This window comes from Taudactylus pleione, unplaced genomic scaffold (genome assembly GCF_031769625.1).
Source record: "Taudactylus pleione unplaced genomic scaffold, aTauple2 ptg000810l, whole genome shotgun sequence".
Taxonomy (NCBI): domain Eukaryota; kingdom Metazoa; phylum Chordata; class Amphibia; order Anura; family Myobatrachidae; genus Taudactylus; species Taudactylus pleione.
Genome location: NW_028285212.1, coordinates 2513649 through 2539855, shown reverse-complemented (window position 1 = coordinate 2539855; position 26207 = coordinate 2513649). Strand labels below are relative to the sequence as shown.

The 26207-nt window shown below is 43.6% G+C and overlaps 1 protein-coding gene across 2 annotated transcripts in view; it reads left to right on the top strand.

Moving 5' to 3' along the window:
* LSP1 (lymphocyte specific protein 1) overlaps positions 1 to 26207 on the top strand; it is a 68853-nt gene that overhangs the window by 14164 nt on the left and 28482 nt on the right. Inside the window, exon 1 of one of the 2 annotated variants that reach the window (XM_088458151.1) lies at positions 21708 to 22004. The exons of the other annotated variant lie outside the window; for it this stretch is intronic. Coding sequence (XP_088314277.1) covers positions 21946 to 22004 — 59 coding nt within the window. The 5' untranslated portion in view covers positions 21708 to 21945. Of the gene's footprint in view, positions 1 to 21707; positions 22005 to 26207 lie in introns of those variants that run through there. 2 annotated transcript variants of the gene reach the window in all.

Sequence of the window (26207 nt, the reverse complement as noted above, 5' to 3'; positions counted from 1 at the left end):
TGCAGGAATCACATGCAACAATAAGAGAAGTACTCTATCCAGTACTCTATTGCTTTTGTATGTGACTAGTTACTATGGTGATTGAGGGGTTGCACAAGAAGCCTACAGACGCAGCCTTACACTTATGGAATCTCTGCACATTTTACAGATGAACTCAATTAAATGCCAGAAGCAGTTTTACGACTGACCCATCAATACTTTGGCCTAAATGTAGTAGAGTGCGAGCCGATGCCGCTATGGGAATACATGCGAGAATTCCTGGTTTTGTTTTTTTTTTAAACCAAGCTTGCATTTGCCTGTCCCCTCTCTCCTTTCCCCTCTGTACTGTCCTGGTCCTGTCATCTGATCCTTTCCATGTCCCCTCTGTCCTGGCCCTGTCACCTCTGTCCTGGCCCTGTCACCTCTGTCCTGGCCCTGTCACCTCTGTCCTGTCACCTCTTTTCTGTCCTGTCCCTGCCATCACTGTCTTGTCCCTTTCACCTCTGTCCTGATCCTGCCACTTCTGTACTGTGGGTTGGAAAGTTAAGGGGTATCTAGAGAACAGCAAAGTCCTTGGGGGTCATTCAGAGATGTACGCAAACCCGATGGTGGGATGTTTATGCATGTGGCTCCATTGTCCTCACATTCACAAAATGGGGGCATGTCTACCCGACAGCATGAAAATCCGGGCCATCCTGATTAACCTTAGGGTTACTCAAATGGTCAATGTTCACGCAAGTGATCCTGGTGGTGCGTCCACGGACGCAACAGCAGATCACAAAACCATGCAGGAGGCGTCTATTAACACAAGACGCCTCCTGCTGCATTAGAGGGGTGCTGTGCTGTGAGACAGACATACTGTAGAATGGGGCATTATGTGGTGCGGTAAGGTGGGCAGTAACTGGGTTAGTGTGTGTGCTGTGGGGGACTCAGTGTGCTATGAGGGGGCATGAGTGGGCTGGGATGGAGGTCAGTGTGCTAGGTGACTGGTTGCTGTGAGAGGGCTGTGAGTTGGTGTGATATGGAATATACTGGCAGTGAGAGCTATAGAGGGGGCAATCAGCGGGGCCAAAATTGGGAAAGTTTAGCAAGAGCTAGAAAAAATCAAGTGTATTGTAAACAGATAACAGACTTTTCAAAGCCGTGGTGGACCTTTTCTCTGGGTGCTGTACATGGACATGAATCAGGAATGAAATAGTGCTATAGATTGTTTGAGGGTGGGGGGGTGCCCCAAAACCGGTATCTTGCCTAGGGCCCTATGAGGTCTAAATCCGGCTCTACATATATTAGGAGGAATAGGGCACTGCAATAGGAGAAGTAGCATGTGTTGTGTCAGTGATATACAGAAGAGGTGCCTGGTTGCTAGGGAAACTTTATTACCAGAAAACTGGATGAGCTGAATTAATACACAAAAGGATGAGCAATGAGCGGATAGTTTAGGATGAACAAGCCACATGTTCACATCTGGATGCTCCCACCCTGTATAGAATGACTTCACCACTGACCTCACTGACTCAGCTGTCACATTAACTCTTACGCTGGCTTATTGTGGCTATGTCTACACATGCACAATACCAGAATACAGTACGTATGCCAAATTAAATGATTGTAAATACTTATTCCTCCCTGAGATTTATCTGTGTGGCAAGTACCTTCTGTGCCATTAAGTCACTTACAAAGCCGGGTAATTGTGAAGCCATAGCGCCATTTCCTTTTGTGATATCACATGGCTGTTTTTGCACAGCTGAGCCTGTTTTAATATGCACAAGGCTAATTTTATACACCTTCTGGCTCGCCAGCAGCCATTACTTTCAATGGCTGCATTTTGCACCATGTAGGTGCAGTTTCTAAAGGCCCCCATACATCAGCAATTGATTGCAGCAATTCTGCAATTTGCAATCGATTGTGTATAAAAATCTTTCCCTTTTTCGATCGATTGCAGATTGCAGAATTGCCACAATCAATTGAAAAAGGGAAAGATTTTTATACACAATCGATTGCAAATTGCAGAATTGCTGCAATCAATTGCTGATGTATGGGGGCCTTTACACATTCAAAGATAAAAGACATAACCCATCACAACCCCCATAACCACTTACTGTCATGGCTTGCTTAAGACTTCAATGAGGCTAAAAGAAAACTGTATTTTGGGAGAAAAATAAATGAAAACCTCTCTATCACGGGGCAGTATTCAGGTAGCAGTGATGTGCTGCTATTCGCATTACCTCTGTATGCGGTAGCCCAACATTGCAGATTATCTCAGAAACCTCTATGGGGTGCAAGGAACAAGCTGCAATGTTGGTGTTTGTGAGGTGGCCATCGCCGCTAAATGAATAGTTATACCACAAAAGTTACTCTTAGTGCTCAAATACACTTTTTTGGAATGTATATTCCAAAAAATGTAGACAGCATGGAACATGTAGAAAGCATGTATTTATAACAATTGTGCAGTCTAACATGTTGAAACCTAAAGAGCAAAATGGTTTTATGTCTAGTAGCTGGGGCTCCCAGCATGCACCACACCAAGAGCCTGTTTTGAACTGGCTTATGTTAAACTTAGTAACGTCTCTCCTAAGATATGTGAGCAGTTTTTGGAAGGGACAGTTTAAGGAGATGCTGAGACATTAGGGACATATGCGTCCTGCAGTGACGGACAGTGACACAAGTGGCAGCAAGGGTATCTTGCCAGCTCTGCAAACCTTAGCTCTGTGGCCTTACAAGGAGAGGGGAGTGGGGGTGGGAGGCATGGCAGGTGATGTAGTGGAGCAGAGAGATACTTGGATGTTTGAGGTAATATGTAAGGTTCTAAAATATCCTGTTGAGGCCCATGTTTTAGTGCTGTTTGTAATTATGCTGCAAGTGCAAATATATTAGCAGCACTGGATTGTAAGCTCTTACTGCACAGGCTCCTTCTGGAAACATCGCAGTCTGTGATGTGAGTGAGTGAACTACTGACATCATACCACATAAAGGGAGAGATTAATCAAATCTTGGAGACAGAGAAAGTGATGATGTTGCTCATAGCAACCAATCAGCTTCTAACTCATATTTCTAGCACAGCCTGTAAAGTAAAGTAGAAGCCGATTGGTTGTTACTTTATCTCTCTCCAAGATTTGATACAGTAAATCTCCCCCAAAAGTATCACAACACGTCTATAGCTTGAATAGGGTTAATATGGTCTGGCCACTCTTTTGTCCTAACAGATGGTACTGTTTAAAAAAGAATAAAACAGACCGCTAATATATCACTTTCTAAGAGCAGCTGTCTCAGCCACTATGGCGGGGGTGATAACTTAGCAATTTTAACTCCCTGGCTCAGAAATCATTGCTGATTTTTTTCCCCCTTGCAACCAATTCTACCCAATCACCAAATTAATGTTTCTAAAAACAATAGTAGCTTCTTAGCAATCTAAAATGGCTGCAATCAGTCAATAAAGAAGCAAACACTGATAATAATATTGATAATATATAATAATAATAAAGCACAAACCTGACAATAACTAAATATAATAAAAGACAAAAAAAACTGCCAAACAAAAGCACATAATACACTGACAATAATTCAGGCTTGTTTATACCTATATTCTCACAATTTACAGTCAATAATGCATTTTAATGTTTATATACTAAACATAAATGTTGACTTTTTTTTTATATCGCAGCCTGTAGTCAGTAAATCAATCTGTAATATTTCTGAGTCTTCATTTATTTATAATCATCTCAAAATACTGTTGTCTCTCTATAAAGAATAACTGCCAAGGTGATATTACTAACAGGAACCACAGGGTGGGGTGCTTCGCCAAGTCTCAGCGGTAATGAGCTATTTCAGATATGATGCATAAGAGGTTAACTATATGTTCACAGACCAAATTGTGGGTTGACAGAGTAGATCTGCAGTATCTATCAATACTGTATTCAGCACTGTAGGGGTGAATGAGTTGGCATCTCAGATTCGTAACGAGGGGGGCAGGGATAGATGCTAATAGGAGGGCCAGTTGACATAAACACTAACTTACATCTCAGCTGGTGTGAATATGCCTGTGACTGGAAATATACTGCTGCAGGAGATATTTAAGTGATTGTGGACCACAATCATTTCACCACTTTGAATGGTAAAAGGTATTTAAATATTAAAAAGTATAACCTCCATTTATCATACAATAGACATGGGTCCTGATTTAAAGTTGTACGCAATGCCGGTGTTTTCGCATATAGAGCGATTTTTTGACACTGCGCATGTGTTGCGGTACATTAACATAGTCAAGCCTTTATTTGTGTGATTGACAGTCAGGGAGCGTTTGGGCTAACAATGGGAATGTCGGCTAAAGACGCAGGCGTGTCTCCACCGTTCAGGGGCGTGTCACATCCTGCATCTGTTATACCATATGCAGGAAACAGGGATCTGGTGTCTCAGTTGCAGTGGTCATTGTGAGTGACCATAGACTCACTCAAGGAGTAGATGCTTGCATGATCTGTGTTCGATGCAGCGTATGTGTACACAGTTTGCGGACAGCTGCGATAGGTCTGGTGGGCGTCTCACTACCAGTCCCGCTGGCTGTACCATTAGCATATTTTTGCAAATCCTCAGCTGAAAAAATATCGCAACTGTGGCAGCAGTAGCGTACGACTCTGAAGGCCATGGTCCATTTAGAGCAAGGGTGGGGAGCCTTTTTCATGCCAAGGACCATTTGGATATTTATAACATCATTTGCGGGCCATACAAAATTATCAACTTAAAAATTAGCCTGCTATATTTGGTCTCTACTCCTTTCGTGGGCTCCGGCAGCCAAGAGGAGGGGGAGGCTGTGTTTCTGTATGTCGTCAGGCAGAGTAGTGGGGCAGACAGTCTGGAGGGTCAGTCCTGATGGTTCCTGGTCGAGTGACAGGCAAGTTGGAGGGCTGATGACAGCCCTGTATACCCGCTGCGCTGCCATAGTAACAGCCGCAGCCTGCTGAGGGGTACAATCCCACCGCTGGAGTAGTGTCACTGTGGTATGCTGAAAGAGCCACATCCCGGCCGCCACAGATATGGATGCTATGAAAAAAGCTCCTAGATTTATTGAATTTAGAGTCCCGCCTGTGGTTGCCTTGGCAGGGCCAGACCAAATGATTTTGCGGGCCTTATACGGCCAGTGGGCCGGATGTTCCCCACCCCTGATTTAGACTAAAACTCTCAACCATGGTAAAACGTGCAGTCACTTGAATGAATTTCTTCCTTTAGATATTACAGTACAACTGAATGTCACACTTACTGTACTCTCAGAAAGGTTAAGTTTATGTATCCCTGATACAGTGCAGACAGCATTCATATAGAAGACTGGAAAGAAAAGGATTATTTTGTTATCCTAAATTCTATTTTTTTCTAAGAATTTAGAGGACACGGAAGCCATGGGGTTAAGTCATCACCCAAAGAATTTAGGGCACTAAAAGCACCTCCTCCTCCCTATAAGTTCCCTCAGCTTCCACCGTCCTTTACCAGTAGCTCAGATATATCTATGAGGGCATACCAGTAATCTCATAAATCCTTAGAAAAAAACATTATATAGTAAGTACAAAGTCCCTTTTTCTCCCTCAGCAATATGGAACATAGAAATGGGTGAGCTTCCCAGCATCCAAAACATATGGAGGAGGAATACTAATCACTTATTACAGCCTGCAGGAGTTCCCGGTCAAATGCAGTGTTTGCCAAAGCTGAGACAATTACTGGTATAGGATTTGGTGAAGGTAAGCCAGAAAAAAACAAATCATTGCCTTGTAGACAAGAAAGACCAAATCACTGCTTTAAAGACCTACCCAGCCAATGTTCCATGCCTTCAAACTCAAAAGTGGAGGGAGCATCAAGATTGGCTGGAATTGGCTCTCCATGGATAACTTACACTTTCCTAATTGCATCCCTAGTTTATACCTCTATCAGACACGGGAAATTGTTGCGTCTATCTATCTAGCAATTTCCTGGGTCTCAGCCAGACCCTGATAAAGAGCAGTGTCGTGGACCTGGGATTTCGTCGCAGGTTGTTTGTTTGTTTTCCCAGGTCAATGCGCATTCACAAGCATAAACCCAGGATTTTGATGTAGGTCTGAAAGGAGTATTACTTGGCTGTAGAATGAGTGGAATCAAACTGCAACCGGCCTTTAACAAAGCAAAGATACAGTCCCATTGACAAGACTTCTGTAACATAGAGTGGGTTCCCTTGCATTCCTGGGAAATAAGCATGGAGAAGGCAGCAACAGCTCCTTCTTAATGTCGAAGCTTGTTACTGCTTTCAGTAAATGAGGAGATTACAGTCAGGTTTGCCTCATAGGACAGTGCTCCAAGACCAGACATGGCAAAATTACTCCAAGGAGCAGCCCTGATTTAAACATGAGAAACAATCATAGTATAGACCAAATCAGTTTCAAAAAGTAGAAATTTTTCTCTACTATCAGGTTGAATATGAACTGTGTCCTGACAAAAATATATTCAGCTCTGACATCAGGGCTAACTGGCATTAGCCAAATACCAAATAAAAGATTCCAAAAGCTTAATGGAGCTTCGGGAGAGCCATTAGTCCCAATGCTTCTGGGAGAAGAATAAAAAACTATACAAACAAAGGTGAATGGTAGCCACAAGTGATCATTAAACTTGTGATAGATACAAGATGTGGAAGACTTGTATGCTGTGACAATTGTGGCAATCAACGGTTTGAAAAACGTTTCCACTTGATAATCATGACTTCAAGGATCATGCTGTCAAAGCCAGGATTGTTTAGGATGATGGGAAAAAGGACCCTGAGAGTGGAGATCTGACATAGTCCGTCATCTCCATTGTCATGCTGACTGCCAAGTCGAACATGTTTTCATAAAACATGCACCTGAGACCACCAAGGTGGCTTTCACATCTCTATGTCTTATTTGCCTAAGAATGTGGGGAATGAGGTTGATAGGAATAAACATGTATGCAAATTTCAACAGAGCTACATGTCTTTACACCAGATTTGCTCTGGGACTCCAATACCTCAACATGTACATGTCCAACTTCTGGTCCTGATGGAATATCAGGTGATCTACCACCAGGGTCCCAAGATCAGCAACTGGAATATCTGCTGGTGGAGATATCAGTTTCTCGGATTCAACGTCTAGCAACTTTGCTTACCAGTGGTAACACCAAAAGTGTATATAGCTGATACTGCCAACTACATGGATCCCGCCAAGGACAAACTTCATGACAACTGAGAGACCATCTTAATCAGTATTGAGCATTATCCACTGAGGTCTCAGGATGGCCATCATTGATGCCATGACTGTAAAAAGGCATGGACCAAGCAACCTGATGAAATTGAAATGGGCCCCGTGAAGACAACTCATGAGCTTATGGAATCCCAGATGAATCAAGATGTGTTAATATGTGTCCCAGATATCCAAATTCACTAGGAAGTCCCCTAACTAACCGTCGCACATGGGCGAGTGCTATGTACTTGGAGACCTGCACAAGTGCAGTAGACTTTCACACAATGCCATCATCTACTCTACTACTGCGCCGGTGCGAGTGGGCATATGGGCCCCCTCTTCTCTTAAACCACCCCTTGCCATAGGTCCTGAATTGCAAGCCTCTCAGATGCCATTGAAAAATGTTCTTTAAGCAGGGTGGTATTCAGTGGTGCAGTTTTAGTGGGGAACATGGAAGAAGTATGAGTAAAGCCTATCTGCTCTGCTGGAGCTGTGTATCTTCTTATCTCAGAAATTTATTGAAAGCCCATTGAAAGGCATTCACATTCCATGTTGCAGGTAGCATAGGGGAAAGCTCTCTTCCAAGGTCCAGGTGACAGCCAAGGTTGACTGTCCATGACATAAAATATGTACAACTGGCTGTTATATGCTTTTCTTTTTTTTCCTTCATTTTCTGGATATGGATAAGTTTAGGCACCCCAATCTCCTGAGCACAGCTGTACAAATAAATGATGAGCAATTGGAGCTGACAGATGTTACAGGAAGCTGATTGTTTAGCTTTTGTTTTAATGCCATGCCTGCTAGAAGTGGGTCTCCATCGTCTCAGTGTGCCCGTATGATGCAGCAGCTGAAATATCTTTGATAATACAACTGATCAATTTGCTGGATGCCAGTGACATTACTGAGGCACGTTCTGCCTCATGCCTCAAAACCTTAGTGATGTCACTAATTATTAAACTGATGGGCTGCATGTACATATCTTGTCATGCGTATGCCTCTACATCAGCAGCAGAAGCGTCTGGTTTATTACTAGTCATCATCAGTGTGTACTTGCATAGGCTCCATACTAGGTGCAAACAATATTCCTCCTAATAGGTGTATGCTAACAGCATATGCTTCTGGGTTGGTCTGCATGATACTCATTTACGTGAACATGCCCCTACAGGACTTTCACTTTGTGAAACCATCCCTTCACACTGCTGTACTGCCTTTTTTTGCCATGAGTGGAGATGTGATCACAATGCATTTAATTCTGCCTTCTTGTTTTTTCATGAGCTCTCATTTTCTGAGCATGGGCAGAGTGAATTGACGCAAGATACACCATAGAAATGGGAGTATGTTTGGCTCTGCATCAGACCCAATATATGTTAAGCACATCATTGACAATAACCTATATATATGGAAATGTTCCTGTTAGTGTAGTTTATAATATTTATTCATCAGGGAATCCTCTGATGTATCTTTATATTAGTTTTTAATTTAGTTATATGGCTAGATAAGTGTATTGTTGTTATTTCTGACCTTTAAATTATATCTAGCCCCACCTATGCACACCTGGCCATACCAGATACCTAGGGGTATACTTACTAAAGTGTGGGTTTATAGAAGTGGAGGTGTTTCCTATAGCAACAAATCAGGTTATCTAGAGCCTTCTAGTTAATAGCTAGAATCTGATTGGTTGTTATGGGCAGCATCTCCACTTCTATAAACCTGCACTTTAGTAAATATACCGCCTAGTTCTGGGTGCTGGAACACAACATTATACAAATTGTCGGAAAAGAGAAATAAGGAACTGTTTACGATACATTCTGGATGCGCAACATAAAACGCCTTTGTGTTGCACCACAGCGTCTAATCGCATTTCAAGGTGCACATCTACTCTGTTCTTGGGACCTCTTTACAGAAAAATGTGTAACATTCACTTTTCATATTAGATGAAAATAGTAATCACCTTAATCTATTATGGTTCGAATGCTGCCCTCCAGCACAGTGTAACCAGCAGCTCATCTCCCTGGATACTTGTCCCTGTTGTGCAGGAAATGTGGATTATCCAAGCTGTATCAACTCATCTGTGGTTTCACAATGCCATGCTGTGTCTTTACTCCATTGTGTCCATGAGGACAGGACGGACTCTGAGACTCTCACCACAGCCAGAGCCATTTCAGCACCCAGACATAACTGCTAGTACCCTATATTGGTGGTACCCTATACCACTACTGATATAGTAGGATCCCATTGCTGCATTCACCCCGTTCACGCCCGGCGCACTACAACAGCCAGCATTACCCTATGCTCCAGGCTGCTATATTCCACACAGATTGCCTTCCACTGTTTCACCTGTGATATCCCTGTGTCATTTGTTACTTGCTATTCTACCAGATTACAATACATCTGAGAACTGGGTAAGCATACCACGTGTGGACTAACCGCCACCAGCACCAACACTTGCATTACACACACAGTACCATCAGTGCCGTTGCCAATACATGTGTACCTGGGTTAAACTTCTCATCTGGAGTACTACTGCACTAAGCACATTCCGCTACACATATCTGTGACAGCTTTACTCTGCTACTACTATCTGCTATCACCATTCTACTCTGCAAACAGGTTATGGGCCCAGTAACCATGTGCTAGCAGTCAATTCCCAGATCAAACATCTCTCTAATCACCAGGCAAATGCAGAGTGGGATCTGTTTCAACCCGAACCCAGCTGCTGAAATTCCAGATACCCCTGGTGTGTTATATGCTGATACCAAGATCAACATGGTCACAGACAACACAGAATAAAAGAATTTGAGTGAATACGGACAGACCCTTATTCAATTTGTATGATAGAAATTGACAGTGTAGGGAACAGTATGTCATTTTAGAAACTGGCGGGCTGAAAATTACTCTACATTAGAAGTTTGCCATGCAGATGCAATTGAAGCGGGAGAATTTGTGAAAGATCACTAGTAACCCTGATGATAATCCAAATACTGAAGATGTAGATAGAGCTATGGGGACAATTGGCGTAGCAGTGGAATCACATGTTTATTCAGTAATCCATGGAAAAGATACAGTTTATGATATGTGGATAGCACTGCAAATGACGTATCAGGATAAGTGTGAGTCAACTAGAGTCCAAGGTTTTTGAAGCAAGGTCATAGATACTCCTCATGTCGGGACAATTACACTATGCCCAAGAGTTAGAAGCAAGGCAGCTGTCACTGATGTGGAAGACATACAGTTTTTACTTAGGAACCAACCTGATTGCTGTGAATGTTCTAGAGCAAAGAGGATACAGAGTCCAGTTTGCAAAGGGTTGGTGCAACCAAAAAGGTGTACAACCCAAAGTGGACTGTTTTTACCGCAGCTGCCTGGTACCTATCACCCCTTGACACTGTGGAGTGCTGTGCAATGGTCACTGAGGAATCCACTCAGTCAGTGGAAGTGTGACCCTGGCAGTTGGACCATCTTGGGTCTGTCTGAATACAGAAGTTTCAGATTGCTATGGTGACTGGAATGTTGGAGGACAATCCTGAAAGACCAGCATCTGAGAGCTGTGTGAGGGTAAGCAGACATGTTGATCTTTCCTAAGTTCGCATCCAGAGCACAAGTGTCATTGGAGCTAATACATACTGACAAGTTTGGACTAATCGAGATTATCGACGATGCTACAAGGATGACGCATGCATTTTTCTTGAAGAACAAAAGTGCATTAACAGTAGCAGCAAAGTGTACAAAGATCTCATTGAGAACCTAAGAGGTCAGAAGCTGAAAGTTCTAAAATCTGATAATGGTAGAGAATACAAGAGTGGTGAACTAGCCAAGTATCTAAATGAAAATGGTATACAGTATCAGCTAACTATTGCTTATAGAAAATAGTGTCAGTGAGAGAGCCAACAGGACAATAGTTGAGAGAACCAGAGCTGTGCTGTATGTTTCAAATCTTGATAAGAAGTTTTTGGCTGAAACAGTAATAACAGCTGTTAACTTTAAGAACTGATCACCTACAGTGGCACCATTGGAAGCGTGAACAGGTAAATAACCAATGATCAGCTATCTAGGTGTGTTTGGAAGTAGAGTTTACATTCATGTACTTAAGGAGAGAAGATACAAGCTTGATTTCAGATTCACTGAATGTATCATGCTTGGATACTATGATAAACAGCAAGCGACTTATACTGTCAGGGGACGCTGCATTTCACAAGACTATTTCAATTAGTCCTAACAAGGATGCTGTATAGCCACGAGGACCTGTGTCGCTGGATATGACTGCAGCTGAAAGTGTGTCTGACATGAGTGAAATTACAATAGTAAACAACCAATTGGAGGAATAGGAGTTCATTGAGGAGCAACTAGAGAAAGCCTCCTAAAAGATTTAGTGAGGAGTTTGCTGGACTTGTTCACTGTATTCCTCAGAGTCTTCATGATTAAGGGCCAACCTGTGATTGGCAGGAATGGAAGTGTACTAATAATCCCGATTTCTGAGACAAAAGCCTAAGAAGCATGAAAATACCAAGTAGTGTGTATCCAACTGTTAAGGGAAGAAGTGGAAGAGAGCGTGCAGTTACTTTCTGACTAGTGTGATTAAATTTGATTTAAATATGTTTAGTTCAAAGAAGGCCATCAACATGACTAATGAAGATCAATTTATCAGGGCTCTGATGAAGAATGCTTTAGTCAGTGCAGTTTATGTTTCCAGTGAAATGCTGAGTGAATGTTTGATTACTTTTGCCCGCATTTTTCCCTTACAGGAATGTGGACTGGAACATACTCAAAATGTTGGTGCTTTGTTTTAAAAAATGTCTTTGCCTAACCCTTGTCTTCCTTTGCAGGAAAGAGATGTCAAAAGTGATGTGATGCTCTGTATGTGTCCTGTGATGGATGGCAATCTTCAGCGAGGGAGGGGGGGTGGTGTTGGTAGGAGTTTGCTCCTGCGCTACCTCCCTCCAGGATCCTGTCAGTTACACTGAGCTGACTGTCACTAGGACCCAACGGAGCTCAGTCAGAAGGGGTCCGACCTCTCACATGCGCACATGCTTGGCGTCTCTCCACGCACCTTTACTTCATTGCATCCATGAGGACAGGATGGACTCTGAAACTCTCACCACAGCCAGTGCCATTTCAGCACCCAAACATAACAGCAAGGACCCTATCCCAGCACCGATATATAGTAGGATACCAGGGCTATAAACCACTGGTGCATTCACCCAGCCCCGGGGCGCCTAAACCTAACCAACTGCAATCTGAGAATGTCGACATGTGAAATGGCAACTTTTGAGATGTTGACATGAACATGTCGACATTCTGGGGCTGTCAACATGGTGCCTGTCAATGTGTTGAACCATGTTGACATTCTAGTGTCGACATTGTGGTGTCAACATTATAAATGTCAATATGGTAACTGTCCAAAATTTGAATGGATTCCGTGCAAACTGTAGCCAGCGTCCCTGCAACGTTGCTCCACTTCAGTCATGTTGTGCTTTGTAAATGGCCAGTTTATGCAGACTGAAGAAATGGATGTTAATGGAGATCTTTAAATAACAAACCCCTCTAAAACTCGCTACACACAACATGTAAAACTGTCTGTCTCTTTCGACTACAGTTGTGTCTCCCAAACGGCATAGGGCTTTTTTGGGGGGAAAAAAGTAGTAGTAATCTGCTTAACCTATAATATTAAAGAGCAATTAATATTCAGAAATGTATATGGGAGTTTAGTATATTATTATTATTGGGAATAATAAGAATGAAGGAATATTTGGGGGACGTTGTAACTTTTGTGCACATTTATTATTGTTTATTTACAGTATATGGCGACACGCAAGCTCTGCAGCAGCGTGCAAAGGGGTATATTATACAGGACAGTACATTAGTAAATAATGGTACAGACAAGACTATAACTTCACACATTTACACAACTGTATTGCTGAAATGACATAATCGTAATGAGTACAGAGGGGAGAGGGCCCAGCTTGTGAGAGTTTACAATGTAGAGGGGCTATGGGTGATGTGCAAAAGTATGACAATACATATGTAATTGGCACTTGTCTAAGATAAAGAATATGAAATGCTGTAACTGTCACAATCTTCTTGCCCTGCTTTCATTCTCCACTCTCAGCTAATCCATACTGTGTCAGCTGAGAGAATCTCACATGCTTCAGAGGTCTCTGGAAAGAGGGCTATCCAGCCTGTCACCACTTACTGATTCCCTCCCGCTGACAGTCTCAGTGTGATGGAGCTGAGCTGGCCAAGATAAAGAAGAAAATTGTGAGGATTGACATTAAAGGTTTTTGCAGTTGGTCTGCAGATTTTAGTTAGTTTACACCAACCTTACAGAGGTCGCATTATCTGTAAATAGATGTCCCCATATAGACATTCTGTATTATACTTCTGCTGTTTCTTATATAGTCTGACAAGCTCTTGCAACTATGTCATTCTGGATGCATGCAACAAATGGCTTTCATATATATATAAATGACAACAGACAACCAGAAAAAAATTGCATGCAACCTATGTGGATATTTTATGGCATCTATTGCTTAGCAAAATTATTAATGTAGCCACCCAGCCAGGATGTACTTATGAGCCGCCAGTCTCCGACAGGGGAATCCCGACAAGGAACTTAAGATAGGCGTCAAAATACCGACGCCTACAGTGTTCTCTCCAGGTTAGGTTTAGGGAGCGTAGCGGGGTTAGGGTTAGGTTTTTTTGGGGGGGTTAGGGTTAGGCACCACTGGGGGGGGTTAGTGTTAGGCACGAAGGGGGAAGACTTAGGTTTAGGGACTAACTGGGAGGGTTAGGGTTGGGCTACCAAAAGGGAGGGTTAGAGGGGGAAGGGGGGAGTTAAGTATACTTACCCGACCCCTGTAGGGATACCAACCATCGGGATCCCACTGTCGGTATTCTGACAGCAGGCATCCCGACAGCTGGCATTACATACCCATTCCCACCCAGCCAAGTGTTTCCCAACTATGGTCCTCAAGCCCTCTTCTTCCTAACAGTCCATTTAGGAAAGTTAACAGATACAGGTAGCAGCATAAAGCACTTGGACAGAAAATTGACTATTTGAGATCAAGCAGGAAAATAAAAAAAATCTGCAAAATCAGATTACGTGAAGTTACTCAAGTAGCAAAATCAAGAAATTATACAAAAGATTATTTTTCCTTAAAACCAGAAAGAGATCCTTGCATGATTGCCAGATCCGGACTTAACAGTATGACATAACGAATGAGGTTTAAAACATATTTATGTGCATAGGAAAATATGAGAAGGCATCGAAGAAAGATGACATTTTAAATGTATTTTTATTACAAAGAATGGTATCTAATAAAAAATAACTGGGGGAGTAGACCATAGAACATATATAAAAGACTATTAAAGACAAATGCATATAGGCCATGAAACGTATAGTGACCTCATGACTCTTGAGCTTTGCTCTTTAAATGTCTCACAAATTTGCACTGACATAGACATAAATTGATAATATTGTGTGGATTTAGTACAACCATACTTCACAAAAGTTTATAGAGCTAGAAAAGTTTATGTCTCACTACAATGGAATGAAACCAGTCTTCGGCTATAATTTTAACTAAAATATATAGAATAGCTGGCTTCAGAACTACTATGCTGTGTCAAACACATTACTGAGTGATAAATGTAAATACACTACTTTAAAGCTACAGGTTATTCACCATCTTCCACCTTCAGTTTTATAAACTCTGAATGCAACATAGATGAAAGTCCCTTAGCCCACCAGTCTGACTATGGTACTCACCACTTAGTCCCCAGGTGCAGATCCTGGGGACCCCAACTACAAGTCCCAGAATGGATACCAAATAGTAATCTGGCAAATCACACTGGGAACGGTAGTGTGACACCAGCATGAAAGCCACATGCCCAGGCATTTAACTGTCCCATATTTATCCCTGATTCCAAAGTCAACTCAGGTTTTGACTCAATCCTAAAACAAAAGCAAAAAGAATTGCTTTGTGTGATAAGGACTTTGCAATGTATAGTTTCATGTAGAATGAGCAAGAACGAAAGCATTCTGACTGTCGCGATCCTGTACCCAACCCTGTAGGCTACCAACATAACATTCGTATTGTTTACTAGATATAGGGTTTTCTTTAAATTTCTTTAAAATTGATCAAATATATTTTTAATTATAACCATTAGTAGGGAGCAGGCAAAGAAAATAGCTTATAAACTATCTTGTACAGGTATGTAAACCCATGATATTTCAAGCTTTTGATTTGTGCTATACTATAGCTGTTTGTCATACTGTATATGCCCCCTCCCCCGCACACACACACACTACACTGTACAGAATTCCTTCACTAATCCTGAATATAAGATGGTTACAGAGGAAATTGTTCTACAGAACATGCTGTATGATGGTAGAGCCGTAACTAGAGCCGTGCAGGCAGTGCCATCGCACAGGGAGCAAGGGCCTGGGGGCGGAACCGTGGCTGTCCCATGGCACCTGCATGTGGCCTGTAGGGTGCCTGGAACGTATATATGTATATATAATTATAAACAATAGGCTTTAATCCATGGCACTCAGCAATCTGCGGTGCCTGAGGTATGTAACAGTCACTTTCACATTCCGCCTGACACCAATTGTGACCACCACCCCAATAAGCTATAGCAATGTACTCGCGTGTGGGGGCCCCACCCTTATGGTGCGTACACATTGGGCGATAAAGTGGACGACTGAACGATAACGATATCGTTATCGTTCAGTCGTCCACTTTATCGTCCATTTTTAACACCAAAAAGATGAACGATGACGACGACGCGCGTTCCCGCGGGTCGTTCGTCATCATCGTTCATCGGGCTGACATGCAGGCCAACCTGACGATCTCGTCAGGTTGCTGCATTTCAGGGAATGGGGGAGAGAGCCCGGCGCTGAACGATATCGTTAATGATATCGTTCAGCGGCTGTGCTCAATGTCATGAACGACATTGAGCACAGCCTGCCGGGGACAACACTACACGATATCGCTCAGGGAGCATATCGTGTAGTGTGTACCCACCATAAATCCGGCTCTGGCTGTAGTGCGGGATGAAAGAGGCAGATCCACAGGGACTGATGCAGAGTTGAATGCATGCCTGTTTGCAGAGCGTATATTGCATGTTTATACACTGCGCATGCTCCAGAACTGGGCCAGGCAAGTATGGGCAATGCAGTTTTGTGCGCATTTCAATTGCATCTACACTTATGACTGATGAGGCATAACTGAGTTGTAATGGGGCATAACTGAGTTGTAATGGGGCCTTCTCATGTAAGCAAAGTTGAGTGGGGACGTGTTGAAGGAACTGTGGGCTATGCAGAGTTGGGCATTGGTTTAAGTAAGCCAGAATGGATGTGTATCATTTGCACATAGTATAGGGTAGGTGTAAGTGTGCATGGATGATGATGACTAGTAGAAAACCAACATATGCGCCTGATTTACTACTAACTGTGCATCAGGCCCACATTGCTTAATTGCTCACACTGAGTTTCCATGCTCACTATGGTATGCTCTAATTCCATACTGGAAAGGGTGACCAACAGAGGATGTATATCGTTTATACCTTCAAAGAGCCGTTTTATCATTGGGTCAACAGAAAACTTCTTGTGAGTAATTATGTTAATTGTAGACATCTGGGGCGGGATGCATGACGCATGACAGGCAGGAGCCGCTCTTCACGTGCATGCCAGCGTTGGTTCCAGCACCCCCATGGCACACGCGGACGCCAGAGGGACTTCTGGGTCATAGATCTGGAAGTCCCTCACTAGCAAAGGACAGCTCTTACCGAGACAGCTGTCCTTTATGATTTTGTCCATGCATACCGGCATAACTAATGCCGGCATGCATGCGAAGAGTGGCGGGATTCATCGCATCCCGAATGTGATGTGCCATGCATCCCGCCCCCAATGAGCAGTTGTTGTGCAACAAATGTGGGGGAGATTTATCAAAGCTTGGAGAGATATAAAGTGGAGAGAGATAAAGTACCAACCGATCAACTCCTAACTGCCATGTTACTGGCTGCACTTGAACAACGAAAGTTAGGAGCTCATCATTTGGTACTTTATTTCTCTCCACTATATTTCTCTCCAACCTTTCATAAATCTCCCCCACAGTGAGTAAAGATATCGGGCGGGATGTACTAAAGAGAAAAATACTGTAAGACCCCCGAAAATGCAGTTTTCGGGGGTTTTACCGCATTTTCCATATGTATTATGTACTTGAATGCGATGTATTTGTCCCGATGGGTAAGGCCATTTTCAGGTGGCATTACCCAATAGAAGTCTATGGGCTTCTTTCCAGGATGCTCCTTGTGAAAGGACCTCCCATCCAGGCCCGCCAAGAGCCGCGACGGGCCTGGGTAACGGGGCGTGGCCTAATCGCGGGAGGCGTGGCCACGCCACCTTCGGAAAAAAAAGATTTTCAAAGTGAGGGGGGCGCTCTGAGCCCCCTCAGCCCGGCGCAAAGCCAGGAGGGGTGCAATCAGTGTGATCGCTCCCCCCCACAGACATAGGAGACTGCTGTGGCTGCTGCTCAGCAGCCACGAGCAGTCTCCCATTGCAGCTCAGCACACACTGTGTGCTGGGCTGCTGTAAGGGAGGGGGGTGCGGCATCGACCCGGGCCACCGCCAGGCCCCTCAGGAAGCCTGGGCACGGGTAATTTGTACCCGCCCCCCCCCCCTCTCGGCGCCCCTGCTCCCATCACCCCAGCGGCTGCACAGAAGAATGCCAGAGAGACTTCTGGGTGTTAAACCCGGAAGTCCCTCAATCTGGAGGCATTATGGAGAGAGCTATCGTTTGCAATATTCTAAGTACATAAGACACCGTGTGTTATGCGATGCATTCCGGTGCTTCATCCCGATGGGTAACGCCACGTTCAGGTGGCATTACCCAATAGAAGCCTATGGGCTTCTTATCGGGACGCTCCAGGCTGGGAGGTATCCGATCGGATCCTTCCCATCACCCCCACGCGGCTCGCGGCCTTCTGAGCATGTGTAGAAGGACGCCAGAGGGACTTCTGGGTTTTTATACCCGAAAGTCACTCTGTCCAGGGCAAAGGACAGCTCTTATATTGGTAATGAACCGCGTTATGTACCTGAAGACGGGGGATGTACCGCATTGCGGATGCAATGCTTAGTACATCCCGCCCTCAGTCTTAAAAGTTAGGCAGCTTGCATCCATATGCTGCTCACAGAGCACAGGCCAGGTACAATAAGACCTAAGTGCACATTCTGCACTTATGTGAAGAGGATCCTTCTAGACGATCTGTCACGAGATTAGTAGAAATAATTTTTTTGATAGCTCACTAAAAACAAAATCTAACCCTTTGGAGATTGTTCCCATTTCTGTATTTCTGTATATCTTTCAGGTTTGAAATCTTCTCTACGAGTATTTTTGTCTGTCTGAGAATTGCTATTCCTTCTCTATGATGTCGTTTCATACTGAATGAGAAAGAACAATCTTTGGCTTTCTCTTAAGTAGAAAAGTCTATCTGCGCTCTGTCTCAGAAGATGATTCTTCAGTGGATCGATCCATAATTACTTTTATTCACCTAACTTGATGTGTTCCCCTCATGGAACAGAAAGTGACCTTCTCTAACAATTTGTTCATATGCCCCATTTAAAAATATATCTTAGTAGTGATCATCTACTTTAACCTATTCAGAAGATTAGCAAGCATTCTGACTTTTTTAAATGAAGATTTTCCATCTTCTAATATTTACAATAGTACAGTTTTAACCATAAAAAATCTATTCTGCTTACACGTGCAGGGACATTATAGCTAGGGATCACATATCTGATATTTGTCCTGTTATTTTCATATCCATCACTCTGTGATTGATGTCGCCTATTTATCAAACCCTAACTTCGGCAAAACGTTTTCACTGGACAAAAGATAATTTTAAGATCAGGGCTATTTATTAAACCCTTAATGCTGACTTATCAGATGTCTACGTAGTTATTATCGGATATCATCATCTCTATATTTGTATGGGGATGCTGAATTTACCCAGTTTATCAAGCTCGAAAAAGCTTTTTGCAGTGTGCCCCATGTAGTCATTTTCAGATGGAGTTAGCTACAAGTTGGTAAACTTCCGGCAGAATTGAGAATTACCATTTGCGCATGTGCAATCATGGAGTGAAGTCTGCGTTAAGCTAGCAGCGACATATTTTGGGAAGTGCATGCGTGAACTGGGTTCGGCAGTGTTACGCATCACTGCTACATAAATAGCAGTGATAGGGATCAGCTGCCCCCACATCGGAGCAAAGTGCCCTGCCCGCTGCCGTCCCCACCCGCTGCATGTAGTGTCATGCGGGTGGGAAAAATAGCGATGCAGTGATCACTGCCGGTTAATAGATGCCGTACGCATGTTCACAGCATCTATTCACAGAGATATGAGAGCTTGGGGGCACCCCGGCATGTCCGTTAGTGCCGCGCACACCCCCAAGAGTGACAAAGAGGGGGCAAGTCTTCAAGACATGCCCTCTTTTCTCATGGGCACGCCTCCTTGACGGGCGCACACTAGAGGGCTCTTTCTAGGTACGGTGCCCCATCCGGCGCCGAACCTAGAGTGCACACGAGGATAGATAGATAGACAGATAGATAGACAGACAGACAGACATACAGGTAGATAGATAGATAGATAGACAGACAGACAGACAGACAGATAGATAGATAGATAGATAGATAGATAGATAGATAGATAGATAGAACAACAAAATGGCTACTCACCGCAAAAAAAATGTCAACTCCAGTTGCCAGAATAAAAGATTAATGTCATACCAGGAATAGGTGGCACTCCAGGGGATTGCAATAAACATATTAGTTTATTTATTTCCAGAAGCAAAGTGTCAGATCTAAGGCCTGATTCAGAGCTGTCCGCAGTCCGCATGCAATGCCGATGTCCACATAGTTAAGCTATTTTTTCAAATTGCTAACAACTTACATGGCGCATGCGTTACACTGAGTGCACGCACAAAGTCGCTGTAGCGATCATGATGGATGGTATCAGAAATGGTGTGAAAAAGTGATGGGTGTTCTGGGCGGTGACAGGGACTTGGCTAGAAATGCACATGTATGGTCCATTCAGTGGGCATGGTATGGGAGTCTCACAGACATGTCAATGCAAGGGGCTACGTACACTGGCGCACAGCTGCAAGCAGAGGAGACCATGGTCAGATTCAGAAACTGCACCTGCTGTAGGGCTAGTGCACGTTTCGATGGTGCATACGATGGTGGTGTATAAGGTTGCACCAATCGTTATTACACCGAAATGGGCATCTCAGTCCTTAACAAGTGGCTGCACAGATGTACACACAGGAAGGAGTTCGTATTGGCATGTACATGAAATTGCAGACGGAAGACTGTCAGACGCTGCTGCCTGTGCTTCTGTGTCCAATTCAGAATCAGGTCCCTACAGTGAGACTTACACAAGTTATACAATCATGTATAGATTGAGAAAATATCACACTAGTCCCAAAACGTCCATTCTGCAAATAATATTGAGGAATTCAATGCGATATATGAATAGCTGCGGGAGGGAGCTCCCAAAGCTATTCAATTCAACGCAGTGTTTGGGCGGGCTAAGGATTTCTTGGGGATGCGCGAAGAAATCCGACAAAGTGCCGGGCGCGCAGCTATTTTACTGCTTAGCGCAGCACTAACAGCTGCGCGGCAAGCACTTTAGTCAGAGAATGCCGGTTCTCGCGCCTAAACACCCATGTTAAGTCGCGAGAACCGGCATTATCCGACATTACAGCGTGTTGAATTGAATTCTGCCCAAAGAAACTAATAAGTTTATTGCAATTTCCTGGAGTGACGTCTGTTCCTTGGATTACACAGTATACTGTATATATATATTAGATTATCGTGATGTAATCATAGTGCTGGGCTGTCTAATATACTGACAGACGACTAGCTGCAGATTGGAATCATGTAGGAATCAGTATTCAGATTATCAATAACACATAAAGAGGTACAGTGTCCTGGCCATATACTGTAGGTTTGAGAATTCTAATAAGATAGAATATGAAAATGTATATATGAAAGAAATAGGTGATGAAATGATCTTAACAAGAGACTGTATTTCTCAGTAGAATAATAAATGAAGAAGCAGTTTTAGAGGCAATATTGGGCAGTAAGAACAATAGCATTAATAATGCAGGGGGGCAGTATATCTCTGTGACACAGTCTAATGGAAATCACTGACAGGAAGGAGGAATGGGGAGGAATGGGCTGAAATGGTGGGAATGTGAGGCAGGGACATAAACAATGTTGGGAAATAGGAGACTGGACATTGAGAACTGCATGTGAAGTATTGTGACAATCCTATACAGCCACAGCATCAGGGGAAATATAGTTGCTGAGATACAGGGACTCCCCTGAGTGTCTGAGGGGGAGATACAGACAGAGACATATTGTTACCCTCCCTCCCCTTCACCAAACACAGGGGCAGGGAGGGTCTTGCTTCCTCTTACCTCATATCATCTCCCCCTGACTTCCCAACACAGGAGGAGGGGGATAGAAAAAGAGAGCAAGGCTGTAAAACAAAAGGAGGGCAGGCAGCTGCTCAAACTTCCTGATAAAGGGAGAAAGCAGCAGGACTTATAGGCAAGGAGGGAAGAGGAGGCTGGGGCAAACAAACAGGACAGACCCTGTATCTGGGACTGATCACAGGGACACTGATAAAGGGAAGGTGTGGAGTGGGAGGGCTGTGTGAGAGCTCTTCAGACAAAGGACAGGAGGAAGAGAAGGGTGCTAGGATGTCCACTTCAATACTGAGGAGAAACTCCAGCAAGAAGAACCTGCAGAATCTGATGAGGTGAGAAATGAGGGCGGGTGATAGCAGAAAACCAAACTGGGTCACACAGGGACAGTAATACCAAGGTGGTCTGAAGAGTTTACTCCCATATGCAACATAGTGATACAATGTAACTGTAAGAAGTAGTTGCAGTGGATGGAGGTAGAATGAATGGGCAGGGCGAGCGGATCAGCAGTGATATTGGGAGACAACATGTATTTTGGAGAATAATGAGGAAATACATGTTAGGAGGAAGGAAGATATACAAGTATGGGGACGTGGGGAGGATGTGGAGGAATGTGAGTTGGTGCACATGTGTGGAGCGCAGTCTGGGATATATAGATTTAGAAAGGAATACTGTGTGTGTAGGGTGGGGTGGGGGTCACATGTCAGGGTGTGTGTTGTGACTGTATAATATAAGTAGGGAGACTACATGACGGGCAGTATGCTAGAATCAGAATTATAGCAGGAGTGCAATGGTGCTTATATCCTACATTTCTTTGTGCACAAACACTCATAATCGATCTGGAATTTCACAATGGTGATGTCTGACTGTGCCTGTGATTCAGCAGCCAGTAAATTGATGACTAGATTGCTGGATTAATGTCTAGTGACTGTGGGGTCTGTTTAGACAGCTATAATCCTTTTTGTAAACACAATACAGACCCTGATAAATAATTTGGACACATTCCACTGAGCACAGTGCTGCAGAGTGCTACACATCACCCCATTGTAGGACCCTCACTGTATATTCAGTGTTTAGTGGAATTATTTGTACAGCGCTTTGGAATATGTTGGCGCTTTGTAGATGAAAGACTAAAACTAACAGTGATTGTAAGAGCGTATAACTTTTGCAACCTAGCCATACAGTACGTGTAGAGTAAGATGCTGTTGTGGTACTATGACTATCCATGTGTTGTTTTGGAATGTAATTGTATATATTAAATTTATAACAAGGTAATATTACCGTATAGTTAAATATAAAATAGAATGGTAGTGCTTTGTCTAGCAGCTGTTATAAATGGAGGTACCGTAGTCTATCACTATATTGTATTGTGGGTTATATGGCATTGGTTACGTGTCAGTTTCCCCTTTGTTTATCCCACACACCCCTTGACAGCAGAGGATGATTTAATCTGCTGAGCCTGCAGAGCATTACATCCTCCTTATCTGTTCATCAGCCAGCGCAGAGCATCCCATCATTAACTTGTCTGCAACTGCAGAATATTCTGCCCATCTATCACAAGTCGCGGTAGAGATGACATCCTTTACATACAACACAGCCAAGTTTGTGGCAGGCTTAGGAGGTTATCTGCAGGCAAGAATCCATCAGCACTTTACTCTTTTCATCTGGTTGGGGATGGAAGATTGAAAGGCGAGACATACTGTAGGTCATAATACGAGGAGATATTGAGAAGCAGAATCTTTTGTGAGTAATGTAATTTAACTGCATTAATCTGGAATGTATTGATTAAAGAAATTGAAAATTACACATAGTTAATTTAATATAACAATGGATTAAGTCAGAGATTCCCAAACGCCACCATTACAGTCCAGGTTTTCAATATTTCCATGCTTGAGCAAAGGTGACTTATTTAGCACCACAGTCAATTTGATTTAACCATCTGGGCGCAAGCATGGTTATCCTTAAAACCTGGACTGTAATGGCGAAGTTTGGGAACCTTTGTTTTAAGGTGACGGGGCAGTATCCATGCCATAAGTAATTTAAAATTACTGTATGTGCTTAATAGTTACACATCAGAACACTAAAGCATGTCCTGTAGTCATTGGGTAACTAATGAGAAACCAAAATTCCATATTGTTCCCATGTGTAATGGTTACATTTGATGTGCGCAAAGTCACTGTATCATTAGGGGGCTTATTACAGACCCCACTGATGTTATGGTTAAAGGTCAGCAAGATGCTGAAGTGTGAGAACACGCATGTGTGCAAGGCCACATTCCTGGGAGTGGGCAGGGTGTGTAAGGGATACATTTGATGCCAGTCTTAATTCTTCACTTACATCCTCCCCCAGTGGTATTATTAATAAGGGTAAAATGAAGGGAGGATGCTCATTTGGGATAGTGTGCCAGAGAAGAACAGCTGTGTATACCATGGTATAAGTGTTTGTTTTCTCCTTGTACTTGGTAACTTAGCAAATAAACTGTGTTTATATTATGCTTACTGGTATAGAAGTGGGTCAGCTTGTTTATGAAATACATATGAATTGACTAATGGAGTGGGTGTGCGCAGTGGGTGGGCTTTGTCTTTGGTAAGACAGAGTGGGTGTGCGCAGTGAGTGGGTTTTGTCTTTGGTAAGACAGAGTGGGTGTGCGCAGTGAGTGGGTTTTGTCTTTGGTAAGATAGAGTGGGTGTGCGCAGTGGGTGGGTTTTGTCTTCGGTAAGACAGAGTGGGTGTGCGCAGTGGGTGGGTTTTGTCTTTGGTAAGATAGAGTGGGTGTGCGCAGTGGGTGGGTTTTGTCTTTGGTAAGATAGAGTGGGTGTGTGCAGTGGGTGGGTTTTGTCTTTGGTAAGACAAGAGTGGGTATGCGCTGTGGGTTGGTTTTGTCTTTGGTAAGATAGAGTGGGCGTGCGCAGTGGGTGGGTTTTGTATTTGGTAAGATAGAGTGGGCGTGCACAGTGGGTGGGTTTTGTCTTTGGTAAGATAGAGTGGGTGTGCGCAGTGGGTGGGTTTTGTCTTTGGTAAGATAGAGTGGGCGTGCGCAGTGGGTGGGTTTTTTCTTTGGTAAGATAGAGTGGGCGTGCGCAGTGGGTGGGTTTTTTCTTTGGTAAGATAGAGTGGGTGTGCGCAGTGGGTGGGCTTTGTCTTTGGTAAGACAGAGTGGGTGTGCGCAGTGAGTGGGTTTTGTCTTTGGTAAGACAGAGTGGGTGTGCGCAGTGAGTGGGTTTTGTCTTTGGTAAGATAGAGTGGGTGTGCGCAGTGGGTGGGTTTTGTCTTCGGTAAGACAGAGTGGGTGTGCGCAGTGGGTGGGTTTTGTCTTTGGTAAGATAGAGTGGGTGTGCGCAGTGGGTGGGTTTTGTCTTTGGTAAGATAGAGTGGGTGTGTGCAGTGGGTGGGTTTTGTCTTTGGTAAGACAAGAGTGGGTATGCGCTGTGGGTTGGTTTTGTCTTTGGTAAGATAGAGTGGGCGTGCGCAGTGGGTGGGTTTTGTATTTGGTAAGATAGAGTGGGCGTGCGCAGTGGGTGGGTTTTGTCTTTGGTAAGATAGAGTGGGTGTGCGCAGTGGGTGGGTTTTGTCTTTGGTAAGATAGAGTGGGCGTGCGCAGTGGGTGGGTTTTTTCTTTGGTAAGATAGAGTGGGCGTGCGCAGTGGGTGGGTTTTTTCTTTGGTAAGATAGAGTGGGCGTGCGCAGTGGGTGGGTTTTGTCTTTGGTAAGACAGAGTGGGTGTGCGCTGTGGGTTGGTTTTGTCTTTGGTAAGATAGAGTGGGTGTGCGCAGTGGGTGGGTTTTGTCTTCGGTAAGATAGAGTGGGTGTGCGCAGTGGGTGGGTTTTGTCTTTGGTAACGGTAAGTAAAGCTTGGTACACACGTGTGCAATAATCAGGCATTTCTCGGCTGCTTGGTCCAATCATTGCACATTAGTGTGTACAGAGCACCAGGAATCTACGGTCATTCATAAACCTGTCAGATTGGGTCCCCACATCAGGAGTAGTGTACAACGTTCAACGGTCCTCATCAGCCTATATCATGTCTAATGCAGTGTGTACATGATCGGGGAGACAAAGTACATTTAAAAACATCACCTCAGTGACATTTAATGTTCAGATAAGAATGATTATTGTGTAGTGTATACTTGAAATCGAATGACCTTAGGATAGTTTTATTTGTCAGGAAAATAAAATGGTGGCTCATTCCTCTCATCTATCTGGTGTGTACCTAGCATTACCACCGCGGTTGGATGGAAAGCGGCTGCAGCCAGCTGGGCATTAGCCGACATGGTCGCATCTGCTTGTGACCGTTGACATCACTGCTGTAGCCGCTAACTAGAATCCCGTGCGAACAGCATTCTGGGGCGCATGCTCCGGGGACAAAAGTGCGAGGAGGGAAACTAAAAATACGTTTTTTACATAATACAATTTTTTTTAAAAAAATTAAAAAAAAATGTAGGCCAATTTTGGGAAAAAATTAACTCGTCAATTAAGTGGCTAATGCACGAGTAGTAAATATTGTCAGTGCTATAGGATTCACAACTATTACAGTACTA